General features: G+C 41.3%; 1 protein-coding gene across 2 annotated transcripts in view; it reads right to left on the bottom strand.

Moving 5' to 3' along the window:
* Positions 1–19,946, bottom strand: part of ARHGEF16 (Rho guanine nucleotide exchange factor 16) — a 62,589-nt gene that overhangs the window by 23,733 nt on the left and 18,910 nt on the right. For both annotated transcript variants that reach the window (XM_073656499.1, XM_073656498.1), the window contains exons 4-6: positions 18,757–18,926; positions 7,949–8,005; positions 2,567–2,727 (exon numbers count right to left, since the gene is read on the bottom strand). In XM_073656499.1, coding sequence (XP_073512600.1) covers positions 2,567–2,727; positions 7,949–8,005; positions 18,757–18,926 — 388 coding nt within the window. The remainder of the gene's footprint in view (positions 1–2,566; positions 2,728–7,948; positions 8,006–18,756; positions 18,927–19,946) is intronic.

The raw sequence follows: 19,946 nt of genomic DNA, 5'->3' as shown, positions 1-19,946 counted from the left end.
GGAGGCCATGCACCATAAGGGAGGACAGCGTGGAGGCCATGCACCATAAGGGAGGACAGCGTGGAGGCCATGCACCATAAGGGAGGACAGCGTGGAGGCCATGCACCATAAGGGAGGACAGCGTGGAGGCCATGCACCATAAGGGAGGACAGCGTGGAGGCCATGCACCATAAGAGAGGACAGTGTGGGGGACATATTTTGTGCAGGGAGCACAGTGAGGACGCAGGTTCACTGAACAGGCAGAATGCTGCTGCTCGGGCCCGGTGAGCAGAAGAACGGGGCCCTGACAGGGCCATCTCTACCCACCAGGCCCCATACGCCAGTAAGGGAAGTAATGTCCTGATGGTGTCCCTGCTTGGGATCCTAACCGATCGCTCAAAAGACAGTGCGCAACACAGGAGACAAGAGAGCACACACAGCAGAGTATGCAGTAGAAAGTCATAGGCTTTCTGTGCACTCCCCGCTCCTAAATCACACACTGCAAAGAGGTCTTCTGAGCAGTCGGTGAGGATATCAGGACCCAGACAAGCAGCAAACTGTTCAGAATTAAAAGACCATAAAACATAAAATCTCCCAAAAGTTAAGTTACTCTTTAGATGTAGCAGTATTAAACATTTAATAAGTACTGTAGTTCTTGTATGGGCCATAGTCGGATTATGACTGGTATCAGCAACTCCCAACATCTCATTACCATTGTTAAGGTAAGCTGCAGGTTCGTGTGATACAACAGTATAAGCCGAAGGCTGACCTGACATTGCAATTGATCGCTGTACTAAGCTTAGTGTTGTATTTATGTACGGATGGGAGCTCTTTTAATGTATGCATGTACTGATTGGTGGTTCTGGAGCAGTACTAACGTAGATGAAGTTATCCTTAATTTGTCAGACTTGATACAAGATCATTATAGGGTCAGTGTGCTGTCTGTTGCACACATGGACAACACAAATATTGAAAATACAGCTGTCTGTACAAGGAAATATATATGTTAATCAAACAAATGTCTGACTAAAGCCCCAAAGTACATTACATAGCTGTTTGCCAAGTGATAAACTGAACCATTGTTCGGCCAAAAGCCATCTCGCCAACTCTCCCATACACCGGAGCACTCGCTTGGCCGAGTTCTCCATAAGAGAGCCGCTGTCAGTCATCTCTGGCCGTTACTTTTCTCTTAGAAAACAAAAAGGATCTGCAGTGCGAGATCAGACATGCCAAATCCTTATCTTCCCTGACAATCATGCGTCACGGACCCCCATACACGTTAGACTGCCAATATTTGTAGGTTCGGTCGATGTTGGTTTAATCTGTATTGGTGCCTTCTTTACCAACTAAAAAAAGGTATGGATACTTTTTAGTGGAGGATTGACCACTTTTTCATGCCTAGGGCAGCTTGAACTCCAAATGTGGTTTTGAGTGCAGCTTGAGACTGAACCCTCAGAATCCTTTCCAATGTTGGAAGTAGGTACTCCTGTCTGCCAATAAACCAACTTGTACTTATTTGGGATGTCACAATGGGGCTTTATCAAGGGTCCTGGACCGTTGCTTTTTTTCCAGCATAGGACTATCATGAGCAGCCCAGAAACCTGCATAAGAAATACACTCTGGGCAGAAAGACCCCAAATACAGCAAAGTAGACTTTTGTTACTAAAGGGCTCATGACAAGGTCATTCAGTAGTCATGAGGAAACCAGTAGAAAAACCCCAAACATATCTGCATCATAGGCTGGGTAAAATAGACTGTCCTTTGGGTTGTAGGTCCATATTACTAAAGATGTAATGTATTTTGTCTGGCATTTTCACTTTAAAGGCGTCCATAAGAAGGTCACCTGGACATTCTAAGGCTGGAACTGGACTTTGGAGAGAACTGTCCAAAAATGGGGAGCAACGGTATAATAGAACTTCTTACATTGGTCAATTGGGACAATTGGTCAAAAACTTAAATGATTATTCCAAGAATTTAATTATTTTTCACAAAGTACAGTAAATGCTTACTTTGTTAATACACAGACTAAGCCCAATATAATATTTCTTTCTTGTACCGGTGTCATATTTTTTTTCTTTATTTGCCTCTTTGTCCATCCAGTTTCACATAGCTGAATGGGCGGTCCTATTCTTATCTAATGTATCTAAAATTACATTTCTCAGCAGCAACCTGCTTCTCCTCAGTTCTGCAGGCCTCTCCCTCCCTCTCCTGAGTAGCTTCATCTCTCAGAGTTATCACCAAGCTAATCCAAGTGTAGAATTCATCTTACACTTCTGTGCACTGTATGGCCCTGTACACAACTCTGCCAACCTGATTTTATCTTCTGCCATCTACCTCAGTATAGCCAAACCTCAACTTTTCTAGAAGAAAAAGAGGGACAGATCAGGAAAAAAATTGTTGCTGATTGAGGGTCATCTATGTAAAATGGGGCTGATCTAAAAGTGAGATAAATATATGTATACATTGATTTAAAGACCATATTGTGATTTTGGGAATAACCCTTTAAGATCGCTGCCAGATAGGATAGGATTTTGTCATGAAAAAAAAAAAAAAAAAAAATCTTACTCTCTAGACAAAGTTCAATTACCTTTTGCTGACTTCAAGGATATCTGCGATGTTGGAGAAGAGATGATGGTGGTCTGTGCCATTAATGGTTTGCTTCAGCTCATCAGACTTTTTAAAGAGTCGGAAGAGAATGTCAAGGCTGTGCTGATAAGAATATTCCGAGGTGATTATTTCAAATATGGCCTACAAAGAAAACACAGCACTGTAAATATAGGCCGAAAGCTGAGCAAACACCGCGCCCCACCTCTGAACGACCGGAATGTTTTTTCCCATGATAGAGATGTGCGTAAAACAAAAAATTTAAAAGGGGATCTTACTCAATTTTATAATATAAAAAAATGGATTATTTATGTATACATTAGTTGTTTAGTTTACATTCGTTCAGTTCTTTATTTGTACCATGTATAATGTTGTCGTCATCCTTATTGGCAGCGTTAATTGTTTATATGTGAAAAAAGCTATGCAGAAATAAGTAGTTATTTACCAATTGAGTATCATTGGAATGTTTAATATCATGTACAAATGCATTCAGCAAAAACTTAACCTGTCACAATGCATGCAGTCATTTAAAAAAGAAACATAATAAAAAGATTATATGATGATGTATGATTACCGAAAGCGCCTTTCTAGCGGTATCGGCATTTGCTCGCTCAAGGCTTGTGTGACATTGTTATGTCAAGCGATACCTGCAGCCAGTCAATGTTGGCTTCACTCTCCTTTCTTATGGACATCATTAACATCCAGAGATAGTCAGAGATGTGGCTGCTCTCTCACTCCCTGCGGATGATCCACAATATAATCCTCAACCATGTTTCACAGTTTAGAGGGGGCACTTTTCTTTTATATAATTTTATCATCTACACGCGTGGTCAAAATTGTTGGTACTCCTCGTTTAATAAAAGAAAAACCCACAATGGTCACAGAAATAACTGGAATCTGACAAAAGTAATAATAAATTAAAAATCTATGAAAATGAACAAATGGAAGTCAGACATTGCTTTTCTGCTTCCACAGAATATTTAAAAAAAATGAAACTCATGAAATAGGCCTGGACAGAAATGATGGTACTCTTAACTTAATATTTTGTTGAACAACCTTTTGAGGCAATCACTGCAATCAAACGATTCCTGTAACTGTCAATGAGACTTCTGCGCCTCTTGACAGGTATTTTGGCCCACTCCTCATGAGCAAACTGCTCCAGTTGTCTTGTGTTTGAAGGTTGCCTTTTCCAGATGGCATGTTTCAGCTCTTTCCAAAGATGCTCAATAGGATTTAGGTAATGGCTCATACAAGGCCACTTAAGAATAATCCAATGTTTTCCTCTTAGCCATTCTTGGGTGTTTTTAGCTGTGTGTTTTGGGTCATTATCCTGTTGCAAGACCTATGACCTGCGACTGAGACCAAGCTTTCTGACACTGGGAAGCACATTTCTTTCTAGAATCCCTTGATAGTGTTGAGATTTCATTGTACCCTGCACAGATTCAAGACACTCTGTGCCAGATGCAGCAAAGCAGCCCCAGAACATAACAGAGCCTCCACCATGTTTCACAGTAGGGATAGTGTTCTTTTCTTGATATGCTTCATTTTTCCATCTGTGAACATCGAGCTGATGTGCCTTGCCAAAAACTTCCATTTTTGTCTCATTTGTCCATAGGACATTCTCCCAGAAGCTTTGTGGCTTGTCAACATGTAGTATGACAAATTCCAGTCTGGCTTTTTTATGATTTTTCTCAACAGTGGTGTTCTCCTTGGTCGGCTCCCATGAAGTCCACTTTGGATCAAACAATGACGGATGGTGCGATCTGACACTGATGTTCCTTGAGCTTGAAGTTCACCTTTAATCTCTTTAGAAGTTATCCTGGGCTCTTTTGTTACCATTTGTATTATCCATCTCTTTGATTGGTCATCAATTTTCCTCCTGCGGACACGTTCAGGGAGGTTGGCTACAGTCCCATGAATCTTACATTTCCGTATAATATGTGCAACTGTAGTCACAGGAACATCAAGCTGCTTGGAGATGGTCTTATAACCTTTACCTTTAACATGCTTGTCTATAATTTTCTTTCTAATCTCCTGAGACAACTCTCTCCTTTGCTTCCTCTGGTCCATGTTAAGTGTGGTACACACCATATCAACAAACAGCACAGTGAGTATCTGTAGCCCCATATACAGGCCCACTGACTGATTACAAGATTGTAGACAACTTGATTTAACATGTCCCTTTTGTCACATTATTTTCAGGGGTACCATCATTTCTGTCCAGGCCTATTTCATGAGTGTAATTTTTTTTTAAATTCTGTGAAAGCAGGGTTGAAAAGCAATGTCTGACTTTCATTTGTTCATTTTCATAGATTTTTAATTATTACTTTTGTCAGATTCAAGTTATTTCTGTGACGATTGTGTTGTTTTTTTTGTCATTAAACGAGGGGTACCAACAATTTTGACCACGTGTGTATAAACAAAACTCTGGTAAGCACGGCTAAAGAGCTCTAGCTTGGTTTCATCTGTTCATAAAACATTTTCTCAGAAGTATTTTGGTTTGTTTTATTATTACATTTAGTCACTCCTTTTATGCCCTTTATAAGCAGTGGGGTCCTCCTTTTCCTACAAACATAAAGCCCTGTTTTGCTCAGTGTGCATCATACAGGTTGAAACTATCACTCCAGACAAAAGTTCTTTGAAATATGGCAAACAAATCACATACAAACAAAATTTTGTAGCGTTTCCTCATCAATTTTCCTCTTTTCACAATGGCCTAGAGAGTTTTTGAATGTTAAAAATGTTAAAAAGAAGTTTACTACACATGGAAGTGTTGAAACCAGTACGTCAAGGTTTTTGGGTATTGACTTGTACCCTTAAGGCTGCGTTCACACATTGCGTATTTCCCTGCGTTTTTTTACGCTGCGTATTTTCCTGCGTTTTTTTAAGCAGGTAAAAAAAAGCACCTCCATTCACACACTGCGTAAAAAAGCGCAGCAAAAAACAGTGTGAAAATGAAGGGTGACATGTGTACTGTGTGTCTGTGTGTCGTGTGTGTACTGTCTGTGTCTATGTGTCCTGTGTGTCTATGTGTCGTGTGTGTGTGTGTCCCTAGCAGTGTATGTACAGACTATGGATACTCACCTACCCGATGGATGAGAGACGCGTCTGCTCCATCCCGCGCTTGCAGCATCTGCCGTGAAGCGATCAGCAGACTGTCAGCTGACTGGCTTGTAATCAGCTGACCGGAAGCCGGTTAGCTAACAGCTGATTGGCTCACCGGCAGATGCTGGAAGCGCGGGATTGGAGCGGACCGGACCGGACGCCTCTCCCCTGACCCTGACATCGAGTAGGTGAGTATCCATCCTGCGCCTCCGTAAAAAAGCGATGGAATTACGCAGTGTGTGAACACCGCTGCGTAATTCCATCGCTTATAATGGGCACAATAGAGAGAAAGCGCAGGACACAGCTGCGTAAAGAATTGACATGCCAATTCTTTACGCAGCTGCGCTTTCCCGCTGCGTAAAATTACACAGTGTCTGAACGGCAAAGTGAATTTCCCATTCACTTTGCTGGCAGACAAAGCACATTGCGTATTTTCAAAAAGCGCGTGCAAAAAAGCACGCGAAAATACGCAATGTGTGAACACAGCCTTAGACTGCTTGTGGATAATAGTAATTCTGGTCTGCTCATATAGCGCTCTTGTTTTTACTATTGTTAACAAAAGAATAGTGAATAAAACTGACGTTTTATGCATCAAAGCCACTATTCCTAGGATAATTAAAGTCATATGACAACTGACAAGGTAGATACAAGTACATACCTATATTTAACCAAAAGTTGCTCTAACTTGGTCCTTTGTTTGAAACTGAACAAAAGGGTGCCATTAGAGAAAGAGGGATAGGCACACATAGGGTGATAACGTTTGCTAGAGAAGGGTAAGGGGTGAGAATTAGGCTACCCTTGTTGGGCTGTATATGGCAAAACACCGGTATAAACCCTTTAAATCAGATGCTGTAGTCTCATCTGCCGGTAGAAGGAGCACTTCCGCACATGCAATTGAAAAGTGAAGTGGTGGGTGACTATTTAGATGACCGCGCAGCTGAGTAGAAACACTCAATTTGAACAGGTCCCTTTCTCAAATACAACTTCATATATGTAGTTGTATTTGAGGAAGGGACTTGTTTGATCCCGAAACACAAAGACTACATTCCCTTCATCTACTCACTTGGATCCAGTGTTTCTTCTCAGCGTTGAGGTCATCTAAATAGTCACCCACCACTTTACTTTTCAATTAATCATTTCTTGGCATTGGTTTTAATTTTTATTCTACCCTTTTTCCATCCATTTTTTTATTTTGTGTATTGCTTTTTTTCTGTATCAGAGCATATGAGTTTATACACTGTATTGCCAAGCAGGTACACTAACCACTTTATTTCAGGAGATATTTTACATGGTGTACATAATATTCATAATATTGACCACAACTGTATATAGGAGGACAGTTGTGGTGCCATTGTATGTGGTGCTGCGACTTAACAAAAGAATGGCAGGCTTCTTCGAGAGTCAGATGGGGGGTATGAAGGACCTGTCAGGACCTGGAGGAGCCCAGTTCTAGATGTGGGACAGACAAAGTTATGTTGGTGCACTGCATCGGTTTCGTTGTTGGGTGGGGAAGATGAAAGCTCATATATGAGATTTTGAACCTTTCGGTAACTGTCCAGTGATCGCCTGAAGTGCACTAGCAGCGATACGCCAAGACCATCTTCACCTGAAGGTGCAAGCTGTGGCGAGCTAGAGAGGGACTTGATCAAGCAATAAACCTTTACTATTTGCAGTATTTATTTTGGCTTCATTGTTATATACAGTTTTCCATAGCTATGGCACCAATACTTAACTGGCAACCCTTACGTTCAGGTTTTGATGTCTTTGGCATTACATACCACCCTATGTACTTTATGTTCTGCAAAAAGAGTATTGGTCTGTGGGGACTGAGATCTTCCATGGATAAAGCAGGATGGATTTGTCCCTTTCAGCTTTCATCTTGTACCAGGTAGCTCACAGACACTACTGATGCACAGAACCAAAATCAGCCAATTTAATGGTCAGCTGAAGACATTTTGGTCAACATGAAATGGCAATCAGGTTCAGACATCCTGAAGAAGACAACACCATTCATAGGAAAACTCATTTGCCACTACTGGGTTATGTTTTTTTTTTCAAAGATAACAGATTAGAACCATACTTTGGTTCAACCTCAAGAGACTGTTCTTCTCATCGCTCTTTCTGTCCTAACAGAACATATTTCAAAGTGGAGAATATGAGGTCACGCTCTTATCAAGGGGATCTAAACTATGATCACTGTATGTACTCATGTAATCAAATTGTGTGTCCTGTACATGATAATAATGCCAAAATGTCTTACCTCTTGTCTTTTACGTTCCTCTGGAGAGATCTGATCTAGAATTCCGGCTTCTTGTACCTAAAAGCGACCAAAGCATGATATGTTTGATGCAGTAAAAACAATGGCTGCCCCCATTTTATCTACATGACAAGTTCACATTACTAAAGTTTTACAATAACTAAAATCTAGCAGCAGTGTCATACAATTGGTTGTGACTATAACTGAAGCAGCAGATTAGTCCTAATCACTGTAGTACCAGGCACCGCCACAACCAAGTGTATGGCACTGTGTTTAGTGAATAATGAAGTCGAGCTAACTGGTGGGTGCCAGACATCAGACCCCAACGTTCAGATATTCATGGCTTACTCTAGGGATTGAACATCAATATTACAGACTTAGGAAAACTTTGAACACTTAAAAGGGGTTGTCCGAAACAAATATTGATTTTCATCCTAAAATGTCTATTTATTTTAATAGTTTTTCTAATACAGTTTAATTAAAAAGCCCTTACTCTTCCCTCTCTAATCTAAGTACTTTATTTATTTTTTTTGTTGCATATTTCAGTTTTGATGATGTTGACAATTTGTTTGAGAATCCCCAGTGCATGCTGGGATACTCAAACAGGACGTCATCAGGGGACAGAGGCTGCGTTCACTGCCACAACCTCTGTCCCCACCCTGAAACGAAGAGTCATCAGTGACGTCTTTATCACTGCACAATATTATTTTTAATGCACATTGACAGTGCACTCCCTTGCCGGCTCCCATTAGAAGTGACAAGGCGGCAACAGAGCGCACTGTCAGTGCACATTGTAAGGTGAGAACGCAGTGAGCCAATATTGAAATATAATATAGAAAAACATTTAGGATGAAAATAAATATTAGTTTCGGACCCACCTTTTAACTTTTGCATAAATCAGAACTATCATTTTCTACTACACTTTGTGCTTCAATTCATCACCATTTTTAAGCTCTGCATGCTGTCAGTGAATGGGAAAACCCTTCATGGCCAGATGCAACATCCTTCTTGGAGACATTCAAGCAAGAATACTCCTATTAATACAAGGCAAGTGTTCTGAAGTTTAAATTTTTTATAAAATTTAGTCCAAAAATATCCGCAATCTTCTTGGCGAGCCAAGCAAGAGACGATAATAAAATAAAGTTTCAGTAATGGTATGAGGTAGCATTCTGGTAGATATAACGTACATGGATAAACTGTATATGTGAAGTTTTACAATCAGACAGTAATGTTTAGTGAGGTGGGTAACATAAAATGAAGGATTAAGTAATCTCACAAGTGATACATTTGTCTGACTGCAGATTACAAGACTTGTTTTATGACCCGTGTCAGGACAAGGAGCAGTCGCTCAGCTCGGGGATGTTACACAATGATTATAATAGGACTGTTGTTAATGAGCTCATAAAACAATATGCACATGGGCTCGTTATTCAATCACTAGAGTTTATAAAATGTAGCTTCCTTCATTTTTCTATAAATGTCAAATTAAAACAAATAATCACATGAATGTGCCCCTGGCACGAAATGGAAAAATGTGGCAAGCTGGATGAGGCTGGCGCTTCATGGCGACTTTGACCGTGGCACAGGTTGCATAACCAAAGATCGCTCTATGCAGCTGCTACATTACAGCATAATGCAGGCGAGTGGGTTGGCATTGTGATCCACAAGATACTGCAACAAGCAAGGCTCAATAAATCCACATTTTCTGACTCTTCATAGTTAGGATTAATTATACAGAGTTCAGCAGACGAGTTCTTGTTATTCTTGCCAAGTGCATCGGTCAGTAGTGCCACTCAGTACGGCAACAAAATATAAGCAAGGGCTTATCAGTGATAACTCCTGCCATAAGTCTGTTCATTGTACTTTAAAGCTGCTAGATGGGTGTCTATTCCTCCATTCCCAGATATAGGGAATGTATACATGGAAGTTTTTTTTGAGGTGTTCAAAAATAATTTTCTCGTGTTATGTCAGGGGAACCCACCGCAACCACCAATTTGTCAGGAAAACCGGCCAGGGAATTTCACAGATATCCCCCCTGTTACAGAGTGGTCACAAACCAGCATTCGGTTGCCTCCAATAGTCAGGACAAATACCCAATTGACTGACGAGTGATGAGCGAGGCCGTCACTGCCTCTACTTTCAGGCTGGGTATTGTGCAGCTCAAAGTGAACGTATAGTATACACACATCCAATTGTAACGCATGGAAAATATATGCAGTGCCTTCTGACCTCCAAACATGGTGTGTATTATGGCATCCAAGTTCAATTTTGGTCTCATCTGACCAGACTATATTCTCCCAGTATTTCACAGCCCTGTCTAAATGTTGTTGAGCAAACTTTAAACATGCTTTTAAGTTCAGCGTTGGAGCTATGTGTGGTGAGAATGCATACAGGCCATGGAGGTTGAGTGCATTACTTATTGTTTTCTTTGAAACAAACATGCCTGCTGATTCCAGGTCTTCCTGTAGCTCTCCACACGTGGTCCTTGGCTCTTGTACAGCTCTTCTGATAACCCTGTCCTACCCTGCTCTGCTTAAGTCCTACCTGGCTGTGCTATCTATCTGGCAAAAATTAAGAGACCACTGCAAAATTTTCATTTTCTCGGATTTTTCTCTTTCTAGGTATATTTTTGAGTAAAATGTACATTGTTGTTTTATTCTATAAACTACTGACAACATGTCTCCAAAATTCAAAGATAAAAAAATTGCATTTATTTGCAGCAAATGAGAAATCCTCAAATAATGCAAAGAAAACAAGTTCTTAGTCATTAAGAAACAACAATACTCATGTTTTAACTCAGGAAGAGTTCAGAAATCAATATTTGGTGGAATAACCTTGATTTTTAAATCACGGCTTTCATGAGTCTTGGCATACTTTCCACCAGTCTGTCACACTGTTTTTGGGTGACCTTATGCCACTACTGGCACAAAATGTAAGCAGTTCTTCTTTGTTTGATGGCTTGTGACTATGCATCTTCCTCTTGATTACATTCCAGAGGTTTTCAATGGGGTTCAGGTCTGGAGATAGGGCTGGCCATGACAGGGTCTTGATGTGGTGCTCCTTCATCCACACATTGATTGACCTAGCTGTGTGGCATGGGGCATTGTCCTGCTGGAAAAATTAGTCCTCAGAGTTGGGGAACATTGTAGAGCAGAAGGAAGTAAGTGTTTTTCAAGGATAACCTTGTATGCGGCTTGATTCATACGTCCTTCGCAAAGATTAACCTGCCCAATTCCACCCTTGCTGAAGCATCCTCAGATCATCACCGATCCTCCACCAAATTTCACAGTGGGTGCAAGACACTGTGGCTTGTATGCCTCTCCAGGTCTCCATCTAACCATTAGATGAGCAGGTGTTGGGCAAAGCTGAAAATTAGACTCAGAGAAGATTACCTTACTCCAGTCCTCTATGGTCCAATCCTTATGGTCTTTGGCAAACTTCAGCCTGGCTCTCCTTTGCTTCTCATTGATGAAAGGCTTTTTTCTAGCTTTACATGACTTGAGGCCTCTAGGAGCCCGTTACCAACTGTTCTTGCCATGCACTGCACCCCAGCTGCCATTTGCCATTCCTTTTGTAGGTCACTTGATGTCATCCTGCGGTTGCTGAGTGACATTCGAATAAGATGACAGTCATCCCGGTCAGTGGAGAGTCGCTTTCACCCTCTGCCGGTCTGTAGCTTTGTTGTCCCCAATGTCTGCTGCTTGACCTTGTTGTAATGGACTGCCGTCTTCGAAATTTTAAGGATGGAGGCAACATGACGCTCACTGTATCCCTCTGCTAGTAAAGCCAGAATTGAGCCCTTCTTTTCCTCACTCAAAACTTTTCTTTTCAACTCCTTTGGCATGGTTAAAAGTTATTTTTTCATTCAAATTACTTTTGGGCTATTCCTAGCACTTGTTTTGCCATCCAGCTTGTCCTATTGCAAGAGGATTGTGAAGACCACAGCAGTGTTTTTTATACTTTCCCTCGTTAAGATTTGGTTCAGGTGATCACCTAATCAGAAGCACATTAAGTAGAATGAGATGTACTTTGGTTGGAATTCAATCTGACACTGGAATGGAAGTCCGACATGTAGAGATGGGGATTTTTAGAAAATTGTGCAGTGGTCTCTTAATTTTTTGCAGAGCTGTGTATATGTGCAGTGGTCTCTTAATTTTTGCCAGAGCTGTGTATATATATTATAATAAAATTGAATAGTTTTGCTCCTCTTGCTCTATGAACTGCATCCCTGAAGCCATACGCTACCTGTAATGTGTAACATACCTGGAGGCGTGCTTGCATAGTGCACCATCTCCCACTATGCAAGATCGCATCTTAACTTTCAGTCCAGTTTGTAAGCCGTGCTCCTGTTCATACTGTGTGCATGCTCTGGTCTGACTGCTTAGGGCGGCGGCCCGGTTACTTCCTGTTTCTTATAGCTGCTGTGGGCACACTCCTAATGCGTCCCCAGCCTATTGCTGTGAGTCACTGGATATTTAAACCCACTCCACCCTGTAGGAGATGCCTGAGCAACTCTTTCCTTCAGAGGGCTCCTTGCCTCTGATGTGCCAGGTCCCGTTCTGTTTCTTGTCTGTCCGCCAACCTGGGGTCTGTATTCCCAGGCCTGTCTGAACTCTCTCTTAGCCTGTTTGTCCGCCTCTCTGGGGGCCGCATACCCAGACTCGCTCCTGTATCTTGTTGCAGTGTCAGTTCCTGTCTGAACACTCTCCTAGCCTGTTTGTCTCTGTGTCCGTACCTTCCCTTTTCCTGCAGTCTCTGAACCTGCACCTAACCCCTACTCGTTGTCTCTGTACTTCTTTTGTGAGTTTAGAGTCCACTCGCTACTTCATTGCAAGTACCTTGTGTGTATCTGGTTCTGCTTGTCCCTTCCAGTCTGTTCAGTGAGAACAGAGCCCTGTCCTCTCCGCTCTGCCTTGCCCACCGCTCCGGCAGCTTCGCTCCGCTCAGCCTTGCCCACCGCACCGGCGGCTTTGCTCCGCTCAGCCTTGCCCACCGCACCTGCGGCTTCGCTCCGCTCAGCCTTGCCCACCGCACCTGCGGCTTCGCTCCGCTCAGCCTTGCCCACCGCACCTGCGGCTTCGCTCCGCTCAGCCTTGCCCACCGCACCTGCGGCTTCGCTCCGCTCAGCCTTGCCCACCGCACCTGCGGCTTCGCTCCGCTCAGCCTTGCCCACCGCACCTGCGGTTTCGCTTTACTCTGCTTGACTACCGCATCTGCGGCTCTGAACCCGTCTCCCAGTCTGTACTGGACCCGATCCAGCCTGCGCTCCAACCTGCTAGTACCTCCCTGTCTGCATACCAGCCGTGCTTGCCAGTGCCCACCTGTCTGCATACCAGCCGTACTTGCCAATACCCACCAGCCTGTATGCCAGTCTAACCTGCCTGTTGCTGCATTGCCCGCTGTGGGTCAACAACTGTGACTGGGGTCTGACCTGGAGTCGCACCTGGTCCCTCTGCTCTGTTCCTCCTTGGTCCATGGAGTCGACTAAGCCGCCGTGCGACCTTGGTCGGATCGGGTTGATACTTAGTTACGCCCCTCCAGGCACTCCTTGGCTCATGGTACAGTGAGATCACTAATCACGCTCACGCCAGTCAGTCCGGGCGCGAGCGTAACATAATGGGTGTCTAATTGGCCTATATAAATGATTGCTGGTGGCAGCCAGTTTTCTTGGGTTACGGCAGAGCTTGGCAGTGCCCGTACCCGAGTGTTATATATATATATATATATATACACACATACAGTACAGACCAAACGTTTGGACACACCTTCTCATTTAAAGATTTTTCTGTATTTTCATGACTCTGAAAATTGTATATTCACACTGAAGGCATCAAAACTATGAATTAACACATGTGGAATTATATACTTAACAAAAAAGTGTGAAACAACTGAAAATATGTCTTATATTCTAGGTTCTTCAAAGTAGCCACCTTTTGCTTTGATGACTGCTTTGCACACTCTTGGCATTCTCTTGATGAGCTTCAAGAGGTAGTCACCGGAAATGGTTTTCACTTCACAGGTGTGCCCTGTCAGGTTTAATAAGTGGGATTTCTTGCCTTATAAATGGGGTTGGGACCATCAGTTGTGTTGTGCAGAAGTCTGGTGGATACACAGCTGATAGTCCTACTGAATAGACTGTTAGAATTTGTATTATGGCAAGAAAAAAGCAGCTAAGTAAAGCAGCTAAGTAAAGAAAAACGAGTGGCCATCATTACTTTAAGAAATGAAGGTCAGTCAGTCCAAAAAATTGGGAAAACTATGAAAGTGTCCCCAAGCTGACAGGGCACACCTGTGAAGTGAAAACCATTTCCGGTGACTACCTCTTGAAGCTCATCAAGAGAATACCAAGAGTGTGCAAAGCAGTCATCAAAAGCAAAAGGTGGCTACTTTGAAGAATCTAGAATATAAGACATATTTTCAGTTGTTTCACACTTTTTTGTAAAGTATATAATTCCACATGTGTTAATTCATAGTTTTGATGCCTTCAGTGTGAATGTACAATTTTCAGAGTCATGAAAATACAGACAAATCTTTAAGTGAGGCGTGTCCAAACTTTTGGTCTGTACTATATATATATATATATATATATATATATATATATATATATATATATATATATATATATATATATATATATATATATATATATATATATATATATATATCTATCACTCGGGTACGGTCACTGCCAAGCTCTGCCATAACCCAAGAAAACTGGCTGCCACCATCAATCATTTATACGGGCCAATTAGACACCCACTTCAGGTAGCGTATGCCTTCAGGGATGCAGTTCATAGAGCAAGAGGAACAAAACTATTCAATTTTATATATTTAATCCTAAAAGTAGGCAGTGTTTATAGAAATATACAAAAGATGTTACAAAAGGGCACAAAAAACAATGCAGTATATACAAGCTCATAAAATAAAAAGGGATAACAAAAAGTACTAAACCTGTGTCATGGAAATGGCGCAGATCTTAGTGGTGGGAAGCACTCCTTTTAGGAAAATGGTACAGAACTACAGCAAACTGCATCTTCCAGGACTGACAATGATTATAATTCAAAATCTGTATTTAATCAGATAAAAGTTACGTCCACATACCTCCCCTAGGTGACCTCAGATGGGGGCTGGTGATGTGACCAAGTCACAAAAAAATTATGGGATTCCCGATTTTCAGGATATCTCCCAACCTAGAGGTCCCAAGCGCAGTCTACCCAGTGATGCAAGTAAAACGCAGAACGCCAAAGAGTTGTCTCCCATAACTGGAGAACCTACACCATTCACACACACAAAAAAATCAATATTCAAAACTTGACTTTGGTGCCCTAATGCCTGATATTCTTGGCCAAATGTGGCTTTGAAGAAAGGAGACTTATTTCCACAGGCGAGAAAAGTCACACCTCCCAGCCTCTTGTATACACTGAGCCCAAACTTCTTGTCTACTCTTCAGCAGATAACCTACTTCAATTACCTGTTCACGGCAGGAGGTCATAAAGCAGATAAAGCGATAGCTCTTGTTCCATTCTCAAGTCATAATTAAGCCAAGCTTCAATGCTCAACATGAGGGTGTCCCCTCTTAAGAAATGGATTTATGGATTTTGATACCGTTTTACCATTACATCTATGACATGGAAACCTCCTCAGGAAACTCTTCTTATTGAGAGTTTTTTTCTCCTGAATGGTTTTTGCAGCCTCTTGAGTGTTTTCCATCAGGAGACGCTTGAAAGAAGTGACTTGCATCTAAGTTCTAAATGGTAGCACAGAAGTGAATAGCCAGTTCATTCGGCCCATATACAAGTGTTCATGTGTAGTTAATGGGGAGAGGGAGGAAAGCTGTTGCCGCACATCTCTGGTGGCAGCTTATCTCCCAGAAGAACACAAAGATGGGGAGGTCTCCATACATATTAGATTAAAAGGCAATGAAAATGATTTCAACCAAAACAAGCGTTTTGGAACTTTGGAATAAACAATGACTTTAGCTTCGCAGTGACGGAAGGGTTTGATTTTTTTCCCTTTTCCTTTTTAGGCTTTCAACTAAAGATTGCTCGTACATGGATGATCTTTTGTCGAAAGAATAATCCCAGAAAGATCATTTGTTCCCTGGTGTCAGTGAAAATGTACAGTATGCCTAGGATGAATGGCTGCAACAGGCAATAGGAACTAGAATGTGTATGGCCATGTCCGCATTAGAATGATCATTCATTAGACAACATACAGCACTTTATTATGTATAATAATGACGGCCTAAACACACCATATGACCATCTTTGGAGAAGTAAAAAAAAAAAAATAGGTGCACCATTATTCGGTACAAACCTGAAGTCTACAGGCATACCAGAAATGTGGTGGCATAAGAAAAAGATAAAAAAGGACTAACATATTTTGCTGCATATACTAATTCATACGCTTCAATGTAAATTTGCAGTATTTTCAGTGACTGTATGCATGCATTTTACATTACTGAATATCACCTCCATGTCAGGGGGTTTCCTTTTTAGACTTCTTAGTTTGGTTTCTTATTTCCCTACAAGATGTCACATGTTATCCGCTCAATCAGCGATAGCTCAGACATTCCAGATAGTGAAGGCGTTTATTATTTTCCCTTTTGTTACAGGAGATCTTATGGCCCGAGATAAAACATCAGAAATGAGTCACATATTTCCCTGACATATCAGACACCAGGAGATCAGCTTGACAGCTGGGTCAGAGAAGATGTAGCAGTACTATTCAACATCAGCAGCCGGATGTGCAGTACCCAGCCGCGGCCACTATCAGAAGACGGAGCAGCTCCGCAATTGAGCATTTCCAGCCGGTAGCCACCACCGAGAACACCAAGAATGGCTGATAGGTGCCGTGTGTCAGATCCCGACCGATCAGACATTGTGAATCTGGCATTGAGCAGGGGGTTGGACACTATGACCCTGGAGGCTCCTTCCAACTCAAACATTCTATAATTGATGTCCTATCCTAAGGATAGGTCATCAATGATAAATTAGTGGACAATCTCTGACAATCCCTCAAAAATACTTGTCGTTGTAGAGCCCCTTTAGATATGTTGCTTGAGCAAATAGTCGAAAAAGGAATCTAGATGCCCCAATACACATTAGACCAAAGTTCTACTAAAAATAATAAAATTTATCACTTTTATTCAATACTTGATAATAAAAACATAGTAAAAACACACAAAAATAGTAACAAAAGGGAAAGGTGATAAAGACACTCACATACAGAGAACACTTGGGGTAAAATATTATTAATCTATTAATTGGACAGGTATCACATGCGAAAAAATCAAATGTATCTTACGTGTATACATTCACAAAAAGGTGCACTGTGCTATTGCATAAAGGGTAAATATATAAATAAATATAATTATCATCATATTCATAATAAATAAATCCAAGTGGATAAATAATGAATCAATATAACTATATGTATAAACATATTAAGGATATTGCACTAAGATAGTAAAACTCGCAAGGTGAAAGGTAAATAGAGAAATAGGTAGTAACCCAAAAGTATATAGTGTCTCATGTGTGAGTCCTGCATCCAACGCGCGTTTCGCTGTCGCTTTCTCAAGGATCCTTGACACTATATATTTTTGGGTTAGTACCTATTTCTCTATTTACCTTTCACCTTGCGAGTTTTACTATCTTAGTGCAATATCCTTAATATGTTTATACATATAGTTATATTGATTCATTATTTATCCACTTGGATTTATTTATTATAAATATGATAATTATATTTATTTATATATATATTTTACCCTTTATGCAATAGCACAGTGCACTTTTTTGTGGATGTATACAAGTAAGATACATTTGATTTTTTCGCATGTGATACCTGTCTAATTAATAGGTTAATAATATTTTACCCCAAGTGTTCTCTGTATGTGAGTGTCTTTATCACCTTTCCCTTTTGTTACTATGTTTGTGTGTTTTTACTATGTTTTTATTATCAAGTATTGAATAAAAGTGATACATTTTATTATTATTTTTGGTGGATGTGTCTATCTTTTGGTTACTTGTTTGGTATTGACACAATCATCGTATTTACTTATATGTATTTGTTGTGGCAAAGTTCTAAGTAGACAATTTCGATCAAATGAATCGTTCGTCGTATGGTTTTTAGGTGGCAAGCAACCCACTTTTGGGTGACGAACGATCGTAAAAGGGCAAAATGAGCAATTCTAAGAACACAGTGCCATATAATATGATGACTGCAATATATTAATAGGTAGCATTAATATATACTGTAGGTCAACAAGAAAAGGCCTATTTTATTTGCAGTAACAGCACCCTTCTTTATTGTGTACCCCCAAAGCCCAGTCCTCACTCCCTGCAGATGTCTTTAGCTACATTTTTAAACTGTATTTTCTAAAAGAACTTCTGCTACACAAATACCTGTATCTCTCTTCAAAATAGAAGATGATTCAAGAGAAGAGACACAAGAGTTACAGATCCGGCTGTCAGACGAGCTCAGGAACACATTTACCTGCCATCTAATTTAGCAGTCTGCCATGTACTATTATACATAGGGGCTGTAGAAGCCAAAATTTACAAAACTATGGCAAGAAAATGCTTCATTGTACATATAACATAACTACAAGTCTACCATCTCAGAGGGTAGGCGAGGTCCCTTCGTGTAGCTTCCATGGAAAAGTATATTCAAGCAAATTCTGTGTAGCAAGCCAGTAAATAAAGCAGTCAGAGAGACACCATCCTTAAGACTATGGCAACTCAGATTTTTTGTAGTAGCGTTAATACTCCCTATGTGTATGCAGATACAAGAGATACTGTATCTCTTACCTGTGGAAGTTGGCTCCAGATGAGCTGAGCAGGTCGATAATTCTTAACTACGATGCTGTCATCAGGTTGGGGTTCAGCCTGGATGGAGTTATCATCCAGCAGGTCATCATCTGACTCTTGGTTGTTGGAGATGAGTCCCCGTTCTCTGTAATCCTGGTACAACCTGGGGTCTGGAGAGAAAAGACGGTTGAGCAATAAGGAGAGACTCTCAGTAAACCCTTTGATATTTTCACAGTTCTCTTCTATGGTCCTGTTGAAAGGCGACAAGAATTGAACAGTCACACTGTCCCTTCTTGCCCAAGATGACCCAGAAAGAGAAAGTCTTCTGAGAACGCCCAGCACCACGTTCTCCTCTGCTGCGCTCTGTTCCATGGTTACATCTGACATTCTCCCCCACAGATGCTCATGTTTTTCTGCTGCCGAAGTAAAATTGTAGCCGAGTGTTGAATTTAACATCTCAGACTCGTGGGATTGACACCGCCATTCAAATGAATCTGTACTCAAACTTTAAAAAGATTTCATGAGCAAGGTTTCTAACCCACAAGTTTAAAGGGGTTGTACAAGATTTAGACAAAAGAAAACATGACACACCTGGGCACAGGTTGTGTGGAATTGAACCTCAACCATTTCAATGGAGATATAAACCTGGTATCACATCTACAAAGCTTTCATGTTCTTTCCTTGACAGGCCAGCCTTGAGCTAAGCAATCAACAGCCTCACATGAGCCCAGCTCAAAGATGGCCTGAAATGATGCAGACGCAAGAAAACTATTCGCACCAAGCTGTTTTCTCTTTGATCTTACATCACAGCTAGTTCAGGTGAGGGAATCTGCTCATCTGATATAGTTAGAAATGGGATCAGTTGTCCTCACCCCAGGAGGGCATATATTGTAGTCTATTAGTGTGCCATGCCTCTACTGGCCACCTTATTCTTGTTGCAATTTACGGTAGCTATATCATGCAATATGCGAAGTTAGTCTACATGCCACTGGGTATCTGTTTATGGGCCAGAGATGCCAGTGGTGGAAGGGCACATGCATCAGTTTAAGTTGAAATAAACTGGTGTTCAAGTCTTTTTTTGCTCATGACGGCATTTAGGCATCTGCCTTAGGCGAGGTCAAGTTGTGTCAGTCTGTAAAAACCACCTTGGGAGCAGTCAGAGAAATGTTCCATTTTATTAACGTTTTAAT

This window comes from Phyllobates terribilis, unplaced genomic scaffold (genome assembly GCF_046119375.1).
Source record: "Phyllobates terribilis strain yellow unplaced genomic scaffold, ASM4611937v1 Scaffold_12__6_contigs__length_324123572, whole genome shotgun sequence".
NCBI classification, from domain to species: Eukaryota; Metazoa; Chordata; class Amphibia; order Anura; family Dendrobatidae; genus Phyllobates; species Phyllobates terribilis.
The sequence above is the reverse complement of the archived record's forward strand: the minus strand, read 5'-3'. Positions and strand labels throughout refer to the sequence as shown.